This window comes from Mobula hypostoma, chromosome 1, assembly GCF_963921235.1.
Source record: "Mobula hypostoma chromosome 1, sMobHyp1.1, whole genome shotgun sequence".
Lineage (NCBI taxonomy): Eukaryota > Metazoa > Chordata > Chondrichthyes > Myliobatiformes > Myliobatidae > Mobula > Mobula hypostoma.
In genome coordinates, this window is record NC_086097.1 from 185,990,517 (window position 1) to 186,011,219 (window position 20,703).

Consider the following 20,703-nt stretch of genomic DNA (forward strand, 5'->3'; position numbering starts at 1 on the left):
CTAAAGACATATGAATTTGTAAATTAATTAACTAACATAAACTGCTCCTAATCTGTTCGTGAGAGATATGATCTAGAGAGAGTTGGGACTGCGTGCGGGGAGAATAAAATGGGATTATGTGGCACTAGTGTAAATTGCTGGCTGAAGGACCTGGTTCCGTACTGCATTCGATCAAAGAACTGCTGCAACAAACAACCTGTTGGAGGAACTCAGCGGGTCGATCAGCACCTGTGGGATGAAAGTACCTTCATCAAGGGTTCCTCCAGCATATGCAGTCTCTTGTGTCAGGAGAAACCTGCTGACCAGCGTCGCCCCTACGACTGGGACGAAATATCTTTCCCCAGAATGGATAACTTGCCCGGGGCATTATTGTCAGAAGCACAGCAGTCCTACTACCGCATACCTGATGCGGCGCTCGTAGACACCGAGCAGGGTATTTCTCCCCTCCAAGTCTCAGTACACACGGCCGCAGAGTCGTTTCAAAACCAGGCGCCAATCAGTCACGTGGAGGAAGAGCGGCAGCATTCTGGGTGAGCTGAGCGGCCGTGGCTGTGCTGCGGTGCGGCTCCCAGCCGAGCCGAGCCGAGCGGAGCGGAGCCCGGCGGATGGCGGCGGCGCTCGTGGCTGGAAGCCGGCGCGGGGCTGACTCCCGGGGACTGACAAGGGCTCGGCGCGGTCCGGGAATTCAGGCGCGTGGCTTCGCAGGGCCCCGCTAGGTGGCGGGGAGCCAGATTCTGTTCCTGTGTTAGTATTTTTCTGTGCAGTCTGTTCCTGAGGGAGGATGAGACGAGAGGACGTGGCAGGAACCCTCCTCTCGTCCGCCAGCTGCCCTAGCGCAGGCAGCGGGAGCATCTGAAACATCTCTTGCTCAGCCTTGGGAAAAACCACGTCCCATGCCCTCTCTCTCTCTCTTCCACCTCCCACACCCCTTCCTTTGGTGTAAAGTCGCTGCAGCAGCTCCCCGTAAACACTTCCAGCCTCATTCACTCCGCCCCAGGTTTGCAGCTACGCTCTTCGATGTAGTTTTGGCAAAAGTGAACGAATCTTCCGAATTACATCGGATTTTTATTTTTGTATATTTGGAGAAATCTGGAGAGGAAAGTGGACTATATTTTTGGAAAGGCGTTCTGATTTAATTTCTACTTCCGATTCAATATGTGGAACGCTGGCGTCGCATCTTGGCTGTTTTTTACCAAAGTATTGAAGAAGTTAAGCAAAGGTCACTTGGCGTTAAGTCGGAGCTTGCAGAGACCCTGCCCCAACTCGCTGCTGCTGAGCCAGGCGAACGCAATGGACGTGGCTTCATACGAGGAGCGAGTGCAGGTAAAGGCAGAACTCAATTTACAGCATCAGGGCATTGATAACGAGCTGCCCATCCTGGGCGACCCCAAGGCCACGTACTGTTTGAATAACTGCTTAAAGAGCTTCCTTCTGATCTGCGCCTTGACCATCGTTTGCTTCATCTCGTTGGCGCTGGTGCGGCGCTACCTGAAGGATCTGCTGCTGTGGGTGGAGAGTTTGGACAGCTTGGTAGGGGCATTGCTCTTTATCGTGGGTTTCATCGCCGTCTCGTTCCCCTGCAGCTGGGGTTACATCGTGCTAAACGTGGCTGCTGGTTACCTGTATGGCTTCATGCTGGGTTTGGGGCTAGTGGTGATCGGCGTATTGATTGGGACGTTCATCGCTCACTTGGTTTGTAAGCGGCTGCTGACTGTGTGGGTGTCCGCCAAAGTACGGGCGAACGATCAACTGAGCGCCGTGGTCAGAGTTGTGGAAGGAGGTAGCGGACTGAAGGTGGTGGCTTTAGCCAGACTCACTCCCATTCCCTTCGGACTACAGAATGCAGTGTTCTCGGTTAGTATTAGTGTTGAACGTCAAAGAGCAATGAGAGGTTACTTGGATGTGGCTCATCTCCTTACGTTGACAGCCTAAGGAAAATTCAATACAGACTGAATGTTTGTTTTTGATCAGAGGTAACCTAGCCAATGCATGTAACACCATTTCCCAGTTTCCTGGGAACACAAGAATCTTGCCTCTTAATTTGGGATGGAAAACTAACCAAAATTGGTTTCATTATCTGTTTTGGAGGACAGTGTTTTGAGGGTGTGTGCATAGATAGGTTAGTTATAATTCCATAAGCTATTTTATAATCTTCCTCATGTTTATCTAAATCATTCTGATGTTGTAGTTCACACAGATTGGTGGCATGGGACAGTCTGAACTCGTTAAATTTCCATGCTGGCTAATTGGTTGTTCTTCCAGTCTGGAGATCATAATGCTGTCTCTGGAGAAAAGTTGTAATGTCTTTATTGTGGTTCAGCTCACATTTAGTTAAATTTTAACTAAAAGCACCAGTGGTTTAAATAGACCTTGATTTTTGAAAGCCTACAGACCTTTCTTTTCCCTTGACCCTATCTACCTAATAGCAAAATCAAAGGTAACTTGTAGGACTCAATGTAAACTTATTTTTTGCATATTGCTAATGCAAATAACAGTATTTTATTTGAGATTAAATGAAAGGGGTGTGGTATTCTTAATGACAGAATCTTGTGTTAAGTTTTGCACTGCTTTAAAACATCAACATAGTAGATAAATCTGAGAGCATCGAATAATTTTAGGAAGTATTCATGTATTCCTCCATTTGGACTGAGTGATTTAGAGTTTACATCCTTTGCTGATGTTGAAAGTACTGTTAATTGAGAGAGAAGTAGATAGTTTTGGAATAATAACTTCAGTGAAACAGTGACTTAAAGAATGGTACCACTGCAATTTATATCACTTGTAACATTTTGCATTTGTAGCCAGTACAGAGTTTTGTGTATGTTTTTTTTAACCTTAATTCTATGAGAGATAGGAGCAGAATTAAGCCATTTGGCCCATTGAGCTTTTCTATTCCTTCATGGCTAATTTATTATCCCCCTCAGCCCCATTTTCCTGCCTTCTCCGCGTAACCTTTGACACACTAATTGGTGACTAGCAATATAGTTATGAAGGTTAATTTAGTGATTCTCTCCTACTCCTGGCTATTAATTGGGGCTTTCTATTGGTGCATCCACATTGAAGATCATTATCTGAGTAGATGGGTGAAATGATGTGGAAGTTCGGATCCCTCCATAGAGGTATCATCTGAAAGTAACACCTATAATTTCACACAGATTTTATGTTCTTTACTATGGCCATATGATTCTGCCAAAGTACATAACAATATACTTTGAGAGTACTGAAAACAGAGAATGTCCTATGAGGATAGGTTGAGTGAACTAGGACTTTTCGCTTTGGAGCAAGGAAGAATGAGAGACAACTTGGAAGTGTACAAGATGATAAGAGGCATAAATTGAGTGGATAATCAGAGAAAATTTCCCAGCTGGAAGTAGCTAATAACTTGGGTATAATTTTAAGGTGATTGGAGGGAAGTATAGGGGAGATAACAAAGGTAGTTTATTTGCACACAGAGTGGCGGGTGCATGGAATATCCTGCCAGAGGTAATGGTAGTGGTAGATACATTAGGGATATTTAAGAAACTCTTAGATAGGTACATGAATGACAAAACAATGGACGGTTACGTAGAAGGGAAGGACTTGGATTGATTTTAGATTAGGTTAACAGGCCAGCACAACATTGTAGGCTGAAGGGCCTGTACGGTTCTGTAGTCTAATGACCCACATATAAGCATGTTGCCAACATATTTCAAATTAAGATTTCTCTGTGAGCTGCAAGTTGAATACTGTTAATGTGGATATTGACCTCCATGCTACATTGCTACATTTCCACATTGAGCTTAATGGTGTACTGGGAGCAAAACTGGACAAAGGGGAAAATTGTAACTTACAGCTGGTAGAGTTTGCAAAAACTCCTAATCTGATATAGAAATTTAATTTCATGAGAATGATGAAAAAGCATTAGTTACAAATTAAAAGAAATACAATAGACTGGTAAAGAAAAGATTACTGCTTGGAAAGAGGCCTTCTGAACCACTGAGTCTTGGCAAGTGCAATGGTTGGTCTCTTTCATTCGCTTCTCATTGACCTGCAAATTTTAAATTCCATTTTGAATACTATAATTGAGACCATTTCCACTACTCGCCCCTGCAGTGCATTCCAGATCCTAACGAGTCATTGCAACTTTTCAGCAAAAAAAAATCACTTTTTTTTAGTATTTCCTCCGCTTGTTGACTCTTCTGCCGAAAGTCAAGAGTTTCTGCTATGCTGCTTCTTCATGGTTTGAAATAACTGTCAGGTTGCTTTCCAGCCGCCTTGAACAGGCACAACATTTCCAGTCTTTCCATAGTACCACATTCCCTCCTTGAACTATTCTTGTTACTCTCTTCCACAGCTTTCTAAGGCATTCACCTCATTCTTGAAGTATGGGTGCAGTGCTGCAGTTGTCTCTGAAAGAAAATATATTGTACAGGATTATTACAACTTTTTTGCTCTTGTTTCTTTATAAATCAAAGTTTGAAGTAAATTTATTAAAGTACATGTATATCACCATATACTACCCTGAGATTCATGTTCTTATGGGCACTCACAATAAATACAGAGAAACAAAAGAGAATCAATGAAATGCTACAGAGAAAGAAGAACAAACAACCAATGTGCAAAAGACCACAATTGTGCAAATACAAAAAGAAATCAGTAATAGTTGATGTAAGTAATAAATAATATTGAGAATAGGTGTGAGTCCTTGATAGTGGGTTCATAGGTTCTGGAATCAGTTCAATCTTGATGTAAGTGAAGTTGTCCACTCTGGTTCAGGAGCCTGATGATTGAGGGGTAATAGCTGTCCCCGAACCTGGTGGTGTGGGTCCCGAGGCTCCTGTACGTCCTTCCTGATGGCTTTAGCAAAAAGAGTGCATGGCCCGGATGGTGGGTGTTCTTGATGGTGGATGCTGCTTTTCTGCAACAGCACTTCTTGTTGACGTGCTCAATAGTGGAAAGGGCTTTACCTGATGGACTTGGATGTGTCCATTACTTTTTGCAGTCATCTAAGCGTGTAGAAGCTCTGTGTGCCTTTGTAATGGCACTTGCATGCTGAACATAGGACAGGTCCTTTGAAAAGATAATGCTGAGGAATTTAAAGTTACTGACCCTCTCCATCTCTCCCGTGAGTGGCTCATGGACCTCCAGTTTCCTCCTGTAGTCAATAATCAGCTCTTTGGTTTTGGCATGGAGTGAGAGGTTGTTGTACTATTCAGCCACATTTTCAATCTCCCTCCTATATGGTGATTCATCAGCACCTTTGATTAGGTCAACAGCAGTGTCATCAGCAAACCCCTCACAGTCATAAGTATAAAGTGAGTAGAGCAAGGGGCTAAGCACGCAACCTTGTGGTACTTCTGTGCTGGTGGTGATTGTTGAGGAGATGTTGCCAATCCAATCTGACTGCAAGTGAAGAAATTGATGATCTAGTTGCACAGGCCTAGGTCTTGGAGCTTATTGATTAGTTGTGAGGAGATAATGTTGAATGCAGAGCTGTAGTCAACGAAGACCATCTTGATGTATGCATCATCGCTGTCCAGATGTTCTAGGATTGAGTGATGAGCCAATGAAATGGCATCTGCTTTTGACCTGTTGTGATGGGAGGCAAATTGGAGTGGACCCAAGTCACTCCAGAGGTAGGTGTTGGTATGGTTTAAAAGCAAGTAGTAGGCTGCTGTCAATCGCAGGCGATCATGAGTTTGCGCCTCTGGTGGACTGTGTCCTCTTCAGGTCGCAAGCACGAACGGGAAGTTTTGAAGAACCAGTTGTTGCCCATGCAGTGGGTTCCCCCTCTGCACATCACTGATGTAATCCAAGGGAAGGGCAAGCGCCAATACAGCTTGTCACCAGTCATCGCAGAGGTTGCCAGAGTGAAGTTATACACAACATCAAACTGTCTTAGGAACCCCGGCTCCAGATTTCTTCCTTGGGGTTTACTCCCGACTCCTTTCCCATGGGTGGGTATGGCTGCATGGCAGCAGAGGTTTAAAACCAGAGTTTTCCTTTTCCTAGGCGGGTTGCCATCCAAGGCTGATGAGCCCCACCTGCCCGAAGCAACTGGTTTTGGGGCGTCAGTGGCCTGCCTTTGCCCCTTCTCTTGTCAGTAGAAACAGATCCGCTGGGCCTGTTAACTTGCCCGGCAAGTAAGTAATGTTTCAGTTGTATATACTGCTCCATCTAGAGAGCAGCTTACAACTTGGACACTGAACCCAAGGAAAGTATTAATGGAGTATGAGAGTAGGTTGTATAAATTTGGTTTGTTTCCTGAGATTAAATAGTTGCGTGGTAATTAATCAAAATGCTAGAGACCTGATCAGAGTAGTAGAGATTTGCCAGTTCAGAGGAAATTAATGTATTCTTTATAACTGAGATAAGACACTTTTTCTCATCTAAAAATGGAAAATAAAGTTCTAGATTACTACGATCAACAATCTTATTGGCACTGAGAAGTTTAGAACCAGGGTGCATTAGTGTAATAGAATAAAAGCTCATTGTTCTATAACTAAAGATGGGATAGGATTTGAGAGATGAATAACTTGTCCTGTAAATATATTCCTAGATTAAAGCAAATATATTAGCCATTTTGGTAGATTACAGAGACATTTTTGTCAGTATAATACAGGAAATTAGTTGAAATTGTCAGACTTTTGTATGTGGAGATCAGAAACTGCCAAGAAATTAAAATTGTTAATAGAGCTGCATTTGGTTTATCCGTGATTTTTGCAGGATTATCCATAGAAACCATAGAAACTACAGCACAGAAACAGGCCTTTTGGCCCTTCTTGGCTGTGCCGAACCATTTTCTGCCTAGTCCCACTGACCTGCACACGGACCATATCCCTCCATACACCTCCCATCCATGTATCTGTCCAATTTATTTTTAAATGTTAAAAAAGAACCCGCATTTACCACCTCGTCTGGCAGCTCATTCCATACTCCCACCACTCTGTGTGAAGAAGCCCCCCCTAATGTGCCCTTTAAACTTTTCCCCCCTCACCCTTAACCCGTGTCCTCTGGTTTTTTTTCTCCCCTTGCCTCAGTGGAAAAAGCCTGCTTGCATTCACTCTATCTATACCCATCATAATTTTATATACCTCTATCAAATCTCCCCTCATTCTTCTACGCTCCAGGGAATAAAGTCCTAACCTATTCAACCTTTCTCTGTAACTGAGTTTCTCAAGTCCTGGCAACACCCTTGTAAACCTTCTCTGCACTCTTTCAACCTTATTTATATCCTTCCTGTAATTTGGTGACCAAAACTGAACACAATACTCCAGATTCGGCCTCACCAATGCCTTATACAACCTCATCATAACATTCCAGCTCTTATACTCAATACTTTGATTAATAAAGGCCAGTGTACCAAAACCTCTCTCTACGACCCTATCTACCTGTGACGCCACTTTTAGGGAATTTTGTATCTGTATTCCCAGATCCCTCTGTTCCACTGCACTCCTCAGTGCCTTACCATTAACCCTGTATGTTCTACCTTGGTTTGTCCTTCCAACGTGCAATACCTCACACTTGTCTGTATTAAACTCCATCTGCCATTTTTCAGCCCATTTTTCCAGCTGGTCCAAGTCCCTCTGCAGGCTCTGAAAACCTTCCTCACTGTCTACTACACCTCCAATCTTTGTATCATCAGCAAATTTGCTGATCCAGTTTACTACATTATCATCCAGATCATTGATATAGATGACAAATAACAATGGACCCAGCACTGATCCCTGTGGCACACCACTAGTCACAGGCCTCCAATCAGAGAAGCAATTTTCTACTACCACTCTTTGGCTTCTACCATTGAGCCAATGTCTAATCCAATTTACCACCTCTCCATGTATACCTAGCGACTGAATTTTCTTAACTAACCTCCCATGCGGGACCTTGTCAAAGGCCTTACTGAAGTCCATGTAGACGATATCCACTGCCTTCCCTTCATCCACTTTCCTGGTAACCTCCTCAAAAACTCCAATAGATTGGTCAAACATGACCTACCATGTTGACTCTCCCTAAGTCCCTGTCTATCCAAATGCTTGTAGATTCTGTCTCTTAGTACTCCCTCCAATAACTTACCTACTACCGATGTTAAACTTACTGACCTATAGTTTCCCGGATTACTTTTCGATCCTTTTTTTAAACAACGGAACAACATGAGCCACTCTCCAATTCTCCAGCACCTCACCCGTAGACAGTGACATTTTAAATATTTCTGCCAGGGCCCCTGCAATTTCAACACTAGTCTCCTTCAAGGTCCGAGGGAACACCCTGTCAGGTCCCGGGGATTTATCCACTTTAATTTTCCTCAAGACAGCAAGGACCTCCTCCTTTTCGATCTGTACAGTTTCCATGATCTCACTACTTGTTTCCTTTAATTCCATAGACTTCATGCCAGTTTCCTTAGTAAATACAGACGCAAAAAACCTACTTAAGATCTCCCCCATTTCCTTTGGTTCCGCACATAGCCGACCACTCTGATCTTCAAGAGGACCAATTTTATCCCTTACAATTCTTTTGCTCTTAATATACCTGTAAAAGCTCTTTGGATTATCCTTCACTTTGACTGCCAAGGCAACCTCATGACTTCTTTTAGCCCTCCTGATTTCTTCCTTAAGTATTTTCTTGCACTTCTTGTACTTCTCAAGCACCTTATTTACTCCCTGCTTCCTATACATGTCATACAGCTCCCTCTTCTTCTTTATCAGAGTTGCAATATCCCTTGAGAACCAAGGTTCCTTATTCCTATTCACTTTGCCTTTAATCCTGACAGGAACATACAAAGGCTGCACTCCCAAAATTTCTCCTTGTTTGTGTTATTTAAAACAAAAAATCGCTGTCTCATAAACTTGTCACTATTGAACTACTGTGACTGACTGCTGGAATTATTGGCAGGAATGAGCTGCTCACATACCTAACAATTTTTCTTTGTGAAGAACATTAGTTTGATTGATTTACCTCTTTGGGGAGGGGGCGCATTTGGGCAAGTGCACTGAAGATCAATAAAGCTTAGTTGAAAGGGGAATTACATGAAATTGGCAACATTTGCCTTGTTGTCGAAAAGGATGCCAGGGAAATTCATTGTAGTTCTATTGCCCTAGGGAATTTGCCTACAATGACACCAGTAATTAGCTGTACTGCAGGTGATAAACAAGCAGTGTAGTTAAGAAAACACCCCTCATAGATGGTCCCCTGAGAAGGAAGAGGACAACTTGTTTCCACTCCAGTTCTGAGGTGGTTGACGTAGCCACAGGTAGGAACTATTTGACTGAGTGGGTAAATTGGGAGGTAGTGCACTCCTACTGTTGATGCTGGGTTTCTGTCTGCTCAGAACAGGGGACTTCTGATTTGATGCAGTCCTAAATCATCAAACTCCATTATGAATAGTCTTGAGCAGGAATTCCCACATTGGTGGATGGAGGTGATACATTTCATAGTGGTTTTGAGAACATCCTTTAGTAGTTTTCTCTCAAGCTGGCAATCCCTTGCCATGATGCAACCCTGGATAATGTCTGCTTTGGCATCTTGGTGTCAAGCCTGCATGGCATGAGTAGATCTATGGAGCTAGTATCCAGTAAAGTAGATCCTCTGGTGATATGGAAGGGATCATTGACATTGGCTCATAGTCTGACCAGTAGGTTTGGAGGATGTTGGTGCTAAGAAGATTACTTGATGGCCTCACTCTTGCCATTGGAAGTCTGGCTGCTTTTAATATGTTAGTGATGGTGGAAGACACCAAGGAAAAGAATTCTTCAAGATAATTTGTAATAGAGAAAAGAAACCTAGGTTTCCTTCACTGCCCAGAAGAGTTAGAGAGCAATAATTGCATCTTTAAATGCGGAAAAGTGAGAAAGCAACTCAACTATGCCATTAAAAATTATAGTATTAATTGTTCTTTGATTGAAGCCAAAACCTTTTTGAATAAAAGATGCAATAACAATGTAGACTTTTTCTAACTTTACCGTCCAACCAATTGGTTTTAAAAGGCTATTCACTGTTTCCTTTCTGTAGCACCAAATTAGTTTAAAAATACTTATTGTGTTGCTTCAAACTTGGATATACAGTTATAAGGTAATTGCAGATGAACATAATGCAATGCCATGTAAAAATGCAGCTGAGGTTAGATTTAAAGCAAACAATTTGCAAAAAAGAATGAGACTCAGTAATGCTTGAATCATAGATATCTTGCTCATTGCTTGGCATTGCTCCATGCACTGCTCTGTATTGCTGTCTTAAAATAAATTGTATTTTTAATTGGATTCTGAAACTTGAGTACAAGTTTACAAATGAAGATCTTCCAGCAAAACAAACTAAACCTACAGGGAGCAGTGGTTTATAAAGCAGCTTGAGGGTGACATGCCAAGTACCTTGGGACTCTGTGAGGCCCTCCATTGGTCAGAGTCGACAATGAAAGTTGCGTCCCAGCTGTCTACATGATATGCAAGCCAGGGCAATATGATATGGAGCATCAGCTGTTGCCCATGTAGCAAGCTCCACACAGCTCAACTCAACGTAGGATTGCCTCAGGAATTTCATCTCCAGATTTTTGAGTTTCCTCCTGAGCCTTCCCTGTGAGTGGATATAACCACAAGGCAGTGGAGATTTGAGATCAGAGTTTTCCTTCTAGATGAGCTGATGAGCCTCACTTGCCTGAAGCAACTGGTTATAAGGTACCAGTATCCAGCTTTTGCCCCCTCTCCTGTCATTAGAAACGATTCCACCAGGCTTAGTAGCTAAGCCACATGTGAAGGCCAGGAGTTGTCAGGCGATTTGACGGGCACACCATTGGGAACATTTATAGCCAAGAGTGGTAGTGGAAGCTATCCCCACAACCACCCTTGGCTATGACAACATTAAGGAACCATCTTGGAACTAATGTAATCTAAATGTAGAAGAAACTTGGCTTCAATGATGGGTATTTCTTGAAAATTTGCTGTAAAGGCCTACTGGGATTCACACATCTGAATTAGAGGCATTCCTGTATTTGACAGGGTTCCCATTGTATTATTAAATTCAAACATTCATTGTACAGTACTGTTCTTTTGGCAGAGCTAGTTTCCTTTTTTACCTCACTTTCATTAACTGTTCTTTTCAGCCTTGAGCTTTTGATGCCTTCATTATTGTACTGTGGAAGTATGGTTACCATATCAACAGTTTTTGTTTTCTGACTTGCAGAAAAAAATGATTGGAACATCTGTAAAAATGGAGCCTGTTTATTACATGGGAACAGCCTGTATTAACCTGGAGGAAACAAAAAAAATAGTTTTATAATGTTTCTAAGGTCTTTGTGTATGGATATTTGAGTATCAGATTAATATCATATGTTGTGATTTTGGATCCACTTAGTGTTATCAGATTTTGTAATATGAGCCTTAACCTGATGGGCATGTCTGGAATTGCCTTTGAAGCTTACTTTCATTTTCCTTATGTGCATATCTTCCAAGTCCATTCTCAAAAGGTGAAAGGTCAACTCGATTTTCCAAAGCACGTTGAGAACGGGCCTTCCACACTTATCACAACCTGAGGTGGGGAATGTTGGCAGCTAGCATTGCATTATTGGGTAGCGGATGATGACTGTGTAGCATTAATTATTACAAAGCATCCATGAGGTTTGAGCTGTTGGAGATGTGAGATTCTCCAATAGTTGGAGAGCCCTACTTTCTTCCAGCTGGTCATGTTCTCTATTGAAGCTAGCACTCTGCACTCCAGATTTCATTACTTATTATTATTGAGATAGAGTGCGGAATAGGCCCTTCCAGCTATTCGAGCCGTGCCGCCCAGCAACCCCCCGGTTTAATCCTAGCATGGGACAATTTGCAAAGGCCAATTAATCATGGGACAATTTGCAAAGGCCAGTTAACCTGCTAACCGATATGTCTTTGGACTGTGGGAGGAAACTGGGGCACCCGGAGAAAACTCACATGGTCACAGTGCGAACATACAAACTCCTTACAGGCAGTGGTGGGAAATGTGCCCAGGTCGCTGGTACCGTGAAGTGTTGTGCTAACCGCTGTGCTACTGTGTGTCATCCATGGTTTGGGGTTGGAAGCGTCGTCATTCCCAAAATCACACCTCTTTCTGACAGCTCACCGTTATCAAAGCACTTTAAATGGGTATTTTTACACTTCTGATAATATAAGACATTTAGCACAGTTCCAAAGGGTATAGTCGTACAGCGCAGAAGCAGACCCATTGGACATCAAATCTGTGCTAACCATCAAGTGCCCATTTACACTTCCTACGCCTGTAAAGTTAACTGTTTATTCCCCTCCATAAATGCTGCTTGACCTGCTAAGTTCCTCCAGCCTTGCTCCAATCAGCATTCCCACCCTAGATTCTATCATTCATCTAAAAATAAAAAGCAATGGTCAATTAATCTATCAATTCGTAGGTCTCTAGGACCTAGGAGTAAACCAGAGCAGTCGAGAGGAATGCGGTGCAGTTGCAGGAAGGACTGCGAACTCCACACATACCACTGAAGGTTGGAGTCAATGCCATGTTCCTCAATCTGTAAGGTGGCGGCTTTACCAACTGTCACTACGTCTCATACTATTTAAGTACAGGTAATGAATATACATCATGAATTTAATATTTAGCTTCCTAATTCTGAAATCCCACATGTAGGCATGAAATCAGTGAATGATGCTGCCCTGCTATGATCATTGAGTGGTTCCCTGTGGAGCTGTCCAGCCCAACATCAAATAGCATTGCAAATCCATATGCAGTTCTTTCAATCTGATGTACTGTATTCAGTATTCACAATGTGGACTCCTCTATGTAGGAGCATTAAAAAGCAGATTTATGACTGAGTTTCTCAATCCCACTCTCTTTTTCTGTTTTCAGCCCAATTTAGTGTTCCAGTTGAACCTTCTATACACGAAGGCATGTTGTAAACTTAGGGACACATAATTTCAGACAAACGGCCTTTTCTTTGTGTCAGAACTGCCAGCTCTGATGCAAAGCCGTTGATTTATAATACCAGCTTTTGTTTTCTCTCTCCACAGATGTTGCTTGGTATGCTGAGTAGTTCCACTTTGTTATATTCAGATTTTGAGCAATTATAGTGTTCACTTCACATTTCCAACATATTTTTTTAAAGTGATCTATACTCATTCATCTCCCACTTCCAGGAAGATCACCCAAAAACCTTTTCCTCTCTCTTTTGAATAGCATCAGCAGTATTTCTGTCATCTTGGTCTCCATGCTATCACAGACACTTCATAATTCTACCACCACTGTCTTTGCAGATTAAAATGCACTTGTTTTCAACTTACCCAGATCTGACGAAAGATCACGGAGCTGAAATGTTCACCCTGTTATTCCCTTCATGGATGTTCCCTGACTTGTTATCATTTCAACTTCTTTCTATTTGTTTTTATTTCAGATTTCTACCACCTGCAGTTTTTCTTTATTTTTTGAGAACTGGTTGGTTGTAGTCTAAGCTGTCAACAGGAAAGATGCTTAGCTAATATTTATGCAGGGGAATGATGCTGGTGAAATATGGAAGAACTGAAATTAAGGTAATTAGGTTTAAAGGTACTAGGTGTTACACTGTGCTCAGTCTCTATCAAAAATCAGTTTGGAATTTTGTTCATTATTTGTCATGTTAGCTATTTTGTCAGTGTTGCTTATTTCAATCCTACTTGTCAGTTTGTGATTATTTTGATCAAAAATTAACTCAATTTAATAAATGCTGAATGTGTTGGTGTTCAAAGTGACTTGGTTAAACCAAGATTTTGCCTACTTAACATTTTAGTAGTAGTGAAACTGAAAATGTTGGAAATAAGTAGCAGGTCAAGGAGCATCTGTAGGGATTGGGGTGGGGGATGGGGAAAGGGGAGGGTGGTGAAGGGTTAAGGTGTCAGTGTCATGACCTTTGGTTTGACAAAGTGAGCACATTGCAGTGTTAATATGAATGGAGATATATGTGCAAAGATGGAAAATCACATCTTTTTTAAAAAAAAGATTAAATTGATGTTGAAGGTGAAAAGGGAATGATGTTAAAAGATTGTTATCTGTTAGTTGAAAGAAATAATAGGAAATATTAATGCAAGAGTGGGAGATCCATCTAGAAAACATGGCAGAACATCATACAATTTATTGTTGCGAAACTGGTCTGGTGGATGACAATTACAAGGCATGAGTTAAATTATATTTTTTATGTAGAGCCAGATTGGAAAAGTGATTGAATTACCATGCAGCGTTTATTAGAGTCTCTTTTGTTTTTGTCTCTTCAAGAAAAGAATTGAACTGCCAGCCTGTATAGAGTTGGCATCATATCACAATGCTGATTCAGTAAGCTGGTTACTTTTATAATACACTAAATGGACAACTTTTGTTGTGCAATTTGTAATATTGATCACTGTACTTTGAAATACAGGATAATTTCCTTGGTTATTTTTAGCATACAAAGTTCTTGTTAGCCGTATTGAGAATTGGTTAAGAAATCAAATTTCATTGAGAAACCCATTATTGTGTTAATTTTATATGTTTCTAAAGTGGAATCTTACTTACGGAGCTACATACTGGGAAATATTACTTAAAAAATCAGTAGTTGAGTTTTCACAAATGTTTTCTTAAAGGATAATAGAACATAGAAATCTACAGCACATTACAGGCACTTTGGCCCACAATGTTGTAGTGACCATGTATCCTACTCTAGAATTTCCCTGCCGCATAGCCTTCTGTTTTTCTAAGATGACAACTAGAAATTTGCAAACTATGGCAGTTGATGCATATGCAATTCTTGTAGGAGAACAGAAATGAGTGAATGGGCTGAGATTATAATAGCTGATCATTTTAGTTAAAATAGCTTTTTATGTAGCATTTGTTGACACTTGCATATTCTGAAGGGCAATTCACTGAGTTTATAAACTAGATCCCTTCAGTTATCTTAATCTCTCTCGTGTGTTAATCATATCTTGAAACTGTTGTCGATCTTCAAACGAGAAGCATCATAAATTAGCCACACAAAACAGGATGCTACCACTTCTCTTTCTGAATAAATACCTGAAGCTAATATTTAAAAAATCAGTTGAAAATATAATCAGAATGTGTCTGGATATACAAGTTCTCGTTGGATATTGCACACACTGCTCAGGAACTTGCACTTGTTTCTATGTACATAAAAGGAATAAATGAAATCCAATATTTAATGAGTTGTGTATTTCAACAAAATAAGTTATTGTTAAATATGCTAGTCTTTTCCATTTACATAAAAATACTTGGCAATTTTGGTTGAGTTTATTGTCTTTTAATGCTGTGTTAAACATATTTTAAAATTTCTTAACCATAGCTATTTTCCAACCGATCCACATAAATTTGAGTAGTTTTAAAGCGTTGTGATGTTGTAGGTCCAGTTCCTAATCAATGTCTCTAGTGATTGTGGAAATGATGTGTAAAAGACAAGTATTTATCAAATAAATATTGTAAATACTTGTGTAGGAAGAAAATTCTGGCAGTTTTCTGATTTACATGTTCCTAGACCCTGATTTAGATTTTAAGTGTTGGCATTCAAATACTTCTGCATGAAGTAGTTAAATTGTTTCAAATGGTTAAATCCAGTACAGAAAGCATTGGAAAGTACAGTCAGTATATGCTTTAATCCTCCTCTATCTTTGTGCCCTGTTTGTACTGATGGTATGACAGTCCAAGGTAAGTGTGCTGACTGGATTTGAACTCGCAAACTCCTAAACTGCCACCAGGAGTTTGGTAAAACTTAAATTTCTCCAGATTCCCAAGGTTATTTACCCAAAGCTGATTAAATACGTTATTTCACTGATGAAATTCTGCAGCTTATGGATGGGCACTTTGAAGATAATCATCTGTTACTGTATTTTGTCTTAAAGCAACACTTGTGATTTAGGAAACAGATAATTTTACCATTACAGGTGTCCCCTGCTTTTCGAACGTTCGCTTTACGAAACCTCACTGTTACGAAAGACCTACATTAGTTCCCTGTTTTCGCTAACAGAAGTTGTTTTCAATGTTACGAAAAAAGGCAGCACGCAAAAAAAGCAGCGCGCGATAAAAGGCAGCGCATGAAAAAAAAAGCACATGCCCCGAGCAGTCGCTATCCTCTGAATTCGGAATGGCATTCTCTCCAGCATTGCTTAAACACGTGCCTGTGAGCAGCCGTTAGCAAGATGAGTTCTAAGGTATCGGAAAAGCCTAAAAGAGCTTGTAAGGGTGTTACACTTGGCGTAAAACTAGACATAGTTAAGCATTTTGATCGTGGTGAGCGAAGTAAGGACAAAGTGAGTTTGGCTTGTGGAAGTTGACGAAGATGATGTTGAAGAGGTTTTGGCATCCTATGACCAAGAACTGATAGATGAAGAGCTGATGCAATTGGAAGAGGAAAGGATAACAATGAGTAATGATAAAGTACGACTTTAATTTTGAAAGGGTACGTCGGTTTAGGGCATATTAGCAAGATGGTTTGAATCCTTACAAAGAACTGTATGATAGAAAAATGCGCGAGGCTCAGCAGTCAATCATACTGTCGTTTTTCAAGCCTTTCACATCAGCCACAACAGACGACGAACCTCGACTTTGGACGTCGAGGCAGGCAGAGATAGAAGAAGATGACCTGCCTGCCCTAATGGAAACAGACGACGATGAGATGGCACCCCAGTGTCCCATCACCCCAACCCCCAGGCCGTGGACAGATACCGATTCGCGGAGAATGCAGCGGTAGCCGGGAGGCACACAGCTCATCTTTTAAGAAAAAAGCCAAAATAAACATGCTAATTAATTATGTGCCGGGTGGCACCTAATTAATTAGCATGTTTATTTTGGCTTTTTTTCTTAAAGATGTGCTTCGTGCCTCCCGGCTACCGCTGCACCCCTACATGCTTCGCGGATTGGTATCGGTTCGCTGCCCGGAGGGTGAGGGCCACTGCACCACCCCAACCTCCAAAGAGTCAGTCTAACACACCATCATCAGTGTGCTCGACGCTGTCTTCCTGATTCCTGTGATACTACACTGTACGTACATTATTTCTACTTTATATCGGCTGTGTATTTTTACATGTTATTTGGTATGATTTGGCAGCTTCATAGTTTAAAGGTTACTGGAGAGCGCTTGCGCCGTGTTTTTGCCGAGAGCGTTTGCGTGAGATTTTCGCTACGGAGAGCAGTTCAGGCAATGATTGTGGAAAAGTATTTCTACTTTATATAGGCTGTGTATTTATCATATCATTCCTGCTTTTACTATATGTTACTGTTATTTTAGGTTTTATGTGTTTTTGGCATGATTTGGTAGGTTATTTTTGAGTCTGGGAATGCTTAAAAATTTTTCCCATATAAATAAATGGTAATTGCTTCTTTGCTTTACGACATTCTGGCTTACGAACCGTTTCATAGGAACGCTCTACCTTCGGATGGCGGGGGAAACCTGTACTTTCCCCCCTGCATTTCATTTCACTTCGTCTGGTATTTTTGTGACTATAGCTCCACTTGGTGACAGATCCACAGGTCTGAATTTTGCTGGGTTCCACGTGCAATTGCAGCACTTCAGTGTTACATGCTAGTAAGTTTTCAGCACAGATGAAAAATGTGGGATTCCTGATTACGCTACTGATTTTCCTGAGATTAAACCCATGAGATCTGCAAGTCCATTCAAGTGAATTGGAATTTTAGGATTATGGGGAAGGGAGGAAGAGGAAGGTAACATTTGTGTTTCAATGCTTTTCAAGAGTTGAAAAAAAAGTTCTGAATATTAAATTTAAATGCTTTTTTAATATTCTTCCATTCGGAAGCATTGAAAACCCTTGACGGATTTGCCAGCTAACAAATCTGGTGACCGTGCTTTGCTAGTTCCCAAAGACCTTTGGAGCAGTTGTGAGGGTAATCCTGCTCCAATGTAATGCTTAAATGCTGGCTCCTGCTGCTTGGGACCTTACTGGTCAAGTCCAGGTTAGTGAGATTGATGGATAAATATGGAGGCAATAACTCTGAAGGGAAGTCCAGGCTGTTGTGCTCTGTGGAGTGTCAAAGAGTTATAGAGCATGGAAGCAGACCATTCAGCCCAACTTGTCCCTGCTGACCAAGATTCCTAGCAGGTTACCATTTGTGTAATTTGACCACTATCCCTCTAAACCTTTCCATTGTACCTGTCCACTGTAATTGTACCTGCTTCTACCACTTCTCCTAGTTTGTTCCACAGACCCACCACCTCTGTGGGAAAAGTTACCCTTGGAGTCATGTTTAAATCTTTCCCCTCTTACCTTACATCTGGATAAGATAACTTTAATGGGAATCTTGCCAGAGACTGAGCTGCTACATGGCACTTTTGAATTTTAATGAAAATGCGGGGAGAAAGACAACACATAATGGGCATATAAAATAAAATCAAAAAACTGGAAAATCTCAGCAGGACAGGCAGTGTCAATAGAAAAAGAAACCATTAATAGCTTGGGTCTGACACTTTGCATCAGAAGAGAGAACAAGTTATTCTAGGTCCCAGGGAAAGTGGGAGAGCTTAATAGGAAGAAGAAAGGAAATATCTGATAGAGAGAAATGCCGATTCCAAGGTGCATTTAAGCTTGTATGTGATGCGTTGCAAATGCTGAGTAACTTTGCACTACCTGGCCTCCTGCGACATGCTCAGCAGGCCATAATACACAAATGAAAGAGAAAGGGGGACAGTCAGTCCTGAATCAAGGAGAAAGTGTGCTATCTAAATTTGGAAAATTCACTATTGAGTGCTGCAGACTGCAACATGCTTGGGTGAAAGATGAGGTTTTGTTCCTTGAACTTGTCTTATTGTAACATTGCAGAAGGATGTGGACAGGGATCAGACTGGGAATGGGTTTGGGAATTAAAGTGCCAGTTGTATTTTGTTTTGAATCGTTCGCATTGCAATGTTTGTATAACACTGCTATTTATCCCACCAGTGGGAATGAACATTTAACAAGATTATTCTAGGTAACCTTTGTAATAGGATGTAACAAAAAAAGTACAACTTCACATTTACCATGTGTATTGTGGTTCACTTTAGATTATTGTAATAGATGAAATGCAGCAATCACTTAAGCTCTGAAATTGCAATTAGCTTTTGACAGTAACTTTATTCTGTTTGAGACACAATGTTGACCAAACTTGAGAGTATTCTTGAATAATATTTCGATGTGTGTCATCTGTCTATAAGTTTCTTTCTAGAAGGGTAATTTTACATGTGATTTTAAATTGTAGTGATGCCATCTGGTCCTACAGTGACACAATAGAATTGATCAAATAGTTGCTGTTCTGGATTTTTTAAATGTTGTTTGGGTAGTAACTGAAGCAGAGCAGATTCCACAGCAGTACCTGTGGCTGAATATCTGAAATGATTAATAAGGTAAGTGGTTGTGCTGAACTTCTATTAATGTAGAGAACGTTGACTCAAGCTACTTCTCTCCAGTTCCAGATGTCCAATTTTTTTCAAATCAGTTTATTTTAAGAACAAGTAGCTCAGACATTATGCCAGAGTTGCATTTTTAGCCTCTCATATCAAGCCATATAAATTGATTTGTTTCCGTGTGGTTTGCTGGACTTGAAAAGTTGAGGCAGCTGAAGGATAAACGCACTGGTGCAGTCTTGATGGGCCAGAAGACCGTTTCTGTTCCGTCATTTGCTCTGATTTATTTTCCTTCAATTTCTCCTTTTAGCTGTGTAGGCCAACACAGATCTGGTTTTATTCTCATCAGGCCAATTTTGATTTGTTTTTTATTTAGAGATACAGCATGGAACAGGCCAGTCTGGCCCAATGACCCATGTTGCCCAGCAACCCACCAATGTATCACTAGCCAAATTACAGAACAATTTATAATGACCAGTTAATCTAATTGGTACATCCTTGGATGGTGGGAGGAAGCCGGAGCACCCAGAGGAAACCCACGTGGTCATGGGGAGAATGTACAAACTCTTACAGATGGTACAGGGATTGAGCTTCTAACACCTATGCCTTGAGCCATAGTAGCACTGTGCTAATGGCTATGCTACCGTGGCACCCCTTGGTACTCCCTCTACCATCTTAAACACTCATTGCCTTCACTGACAGATTGCAACTACGGTGTTTACCATCTATTAAAAAGTACTGCAGGTAGAGTCATAGAACACTATAGCACAAACCCTGCCCTTCAGCCCATCTAGCCCATGCTGAACTATTACTCTGCTTAGTCCCATCAACTTGCACCCAGACCTTGCCCCTCCATATCCCCCCCATCCATTTACCTGTCCATATTTCTCTTAAATACTGCAATCAAACTCATTTCGTCTCTCATGCCTCTGTAGTTATCTTTACTCCACTATAATACCAACACATCCAGTTTTAGCTCCTCCCTTGCAAACTTCAGGTTGAATTTTATCATATTAGGTGTCAGATCAGATCCATGGCATTCTCAAAGGCGAGGGTGAGCAGCCAGAAGCCTTGATACATATTGGTACCAATGACATGGGCAGACAAAGTGAGGAGGTCCTGAAATGAGATTTTAGGGAGCTGGGTAGAAAGCTGAGAAACAAGACCTTCGGTTTAGTAATCTCTGGTTTGCTGCCTGTGCCACATATCAGTGAGGGTAAGAATAGGATGATTTAGCAGGTGAATGTGTGGCTGAGGAACTGGGGCAGGGGTTCAGATTTATGGATAATTGCAATCTCTTCTGGGGAAGGTATGACCTGTACAAAAGGGACGAGTTACACCTGAACTCGAGCGTGTCCAATATCCTTGTGGGCAGGTTCACTCGAGTTGTT

General features: G+C 41.3%; 2 protein-coding genes across 8 annotated transcripts in view; one reads left to right on the top strand and one right to left on the bottom strand.

Annotated features, from left to right (window-relative positions):
• Positions 1-388, bottom strand: part of necab1 (N-terminal EF-hand calcium binding protein 1) — a 139,987-nt gene extending 139,599 nt beyond the window's left edge. The window contains exon 1 of the mRNA XM_063061488.1: positions 246-388. Coding sequence (XP_062917558.1) covers positions 246-269 — 24 coding nt within the window. The 5' untranslated portion in view covers positions 270-388. The remainder of the gene's footprint in view (positions 1-245) is intronic.
• Positions 389-1,148: 760 nt separating this feature from the next.
• Positions 1,149-20,703, top strand: part of tmem64 (transmembrane protein 64) — a 113,887-nt gene continuing 94,332 nt past the window's right edge. For all 7 annotated transcript variants that reach the window (XR_010019634.1, XR_010019633.1, XM_063061515.1 and 4 more), the window contains exon 1: positions 1,149-1,854. Coding sequence is in view for 5 of the 7 variants with exons in the window: in XM_063061515.1 (XP_062917585.1) it covers positions 1,156-1,854 (699 nt within the window). In the remaining 2 variants the exon portion in view is untranslated. The remainder of the gene's footprint in view (positions 1,855-20,703) is intronic.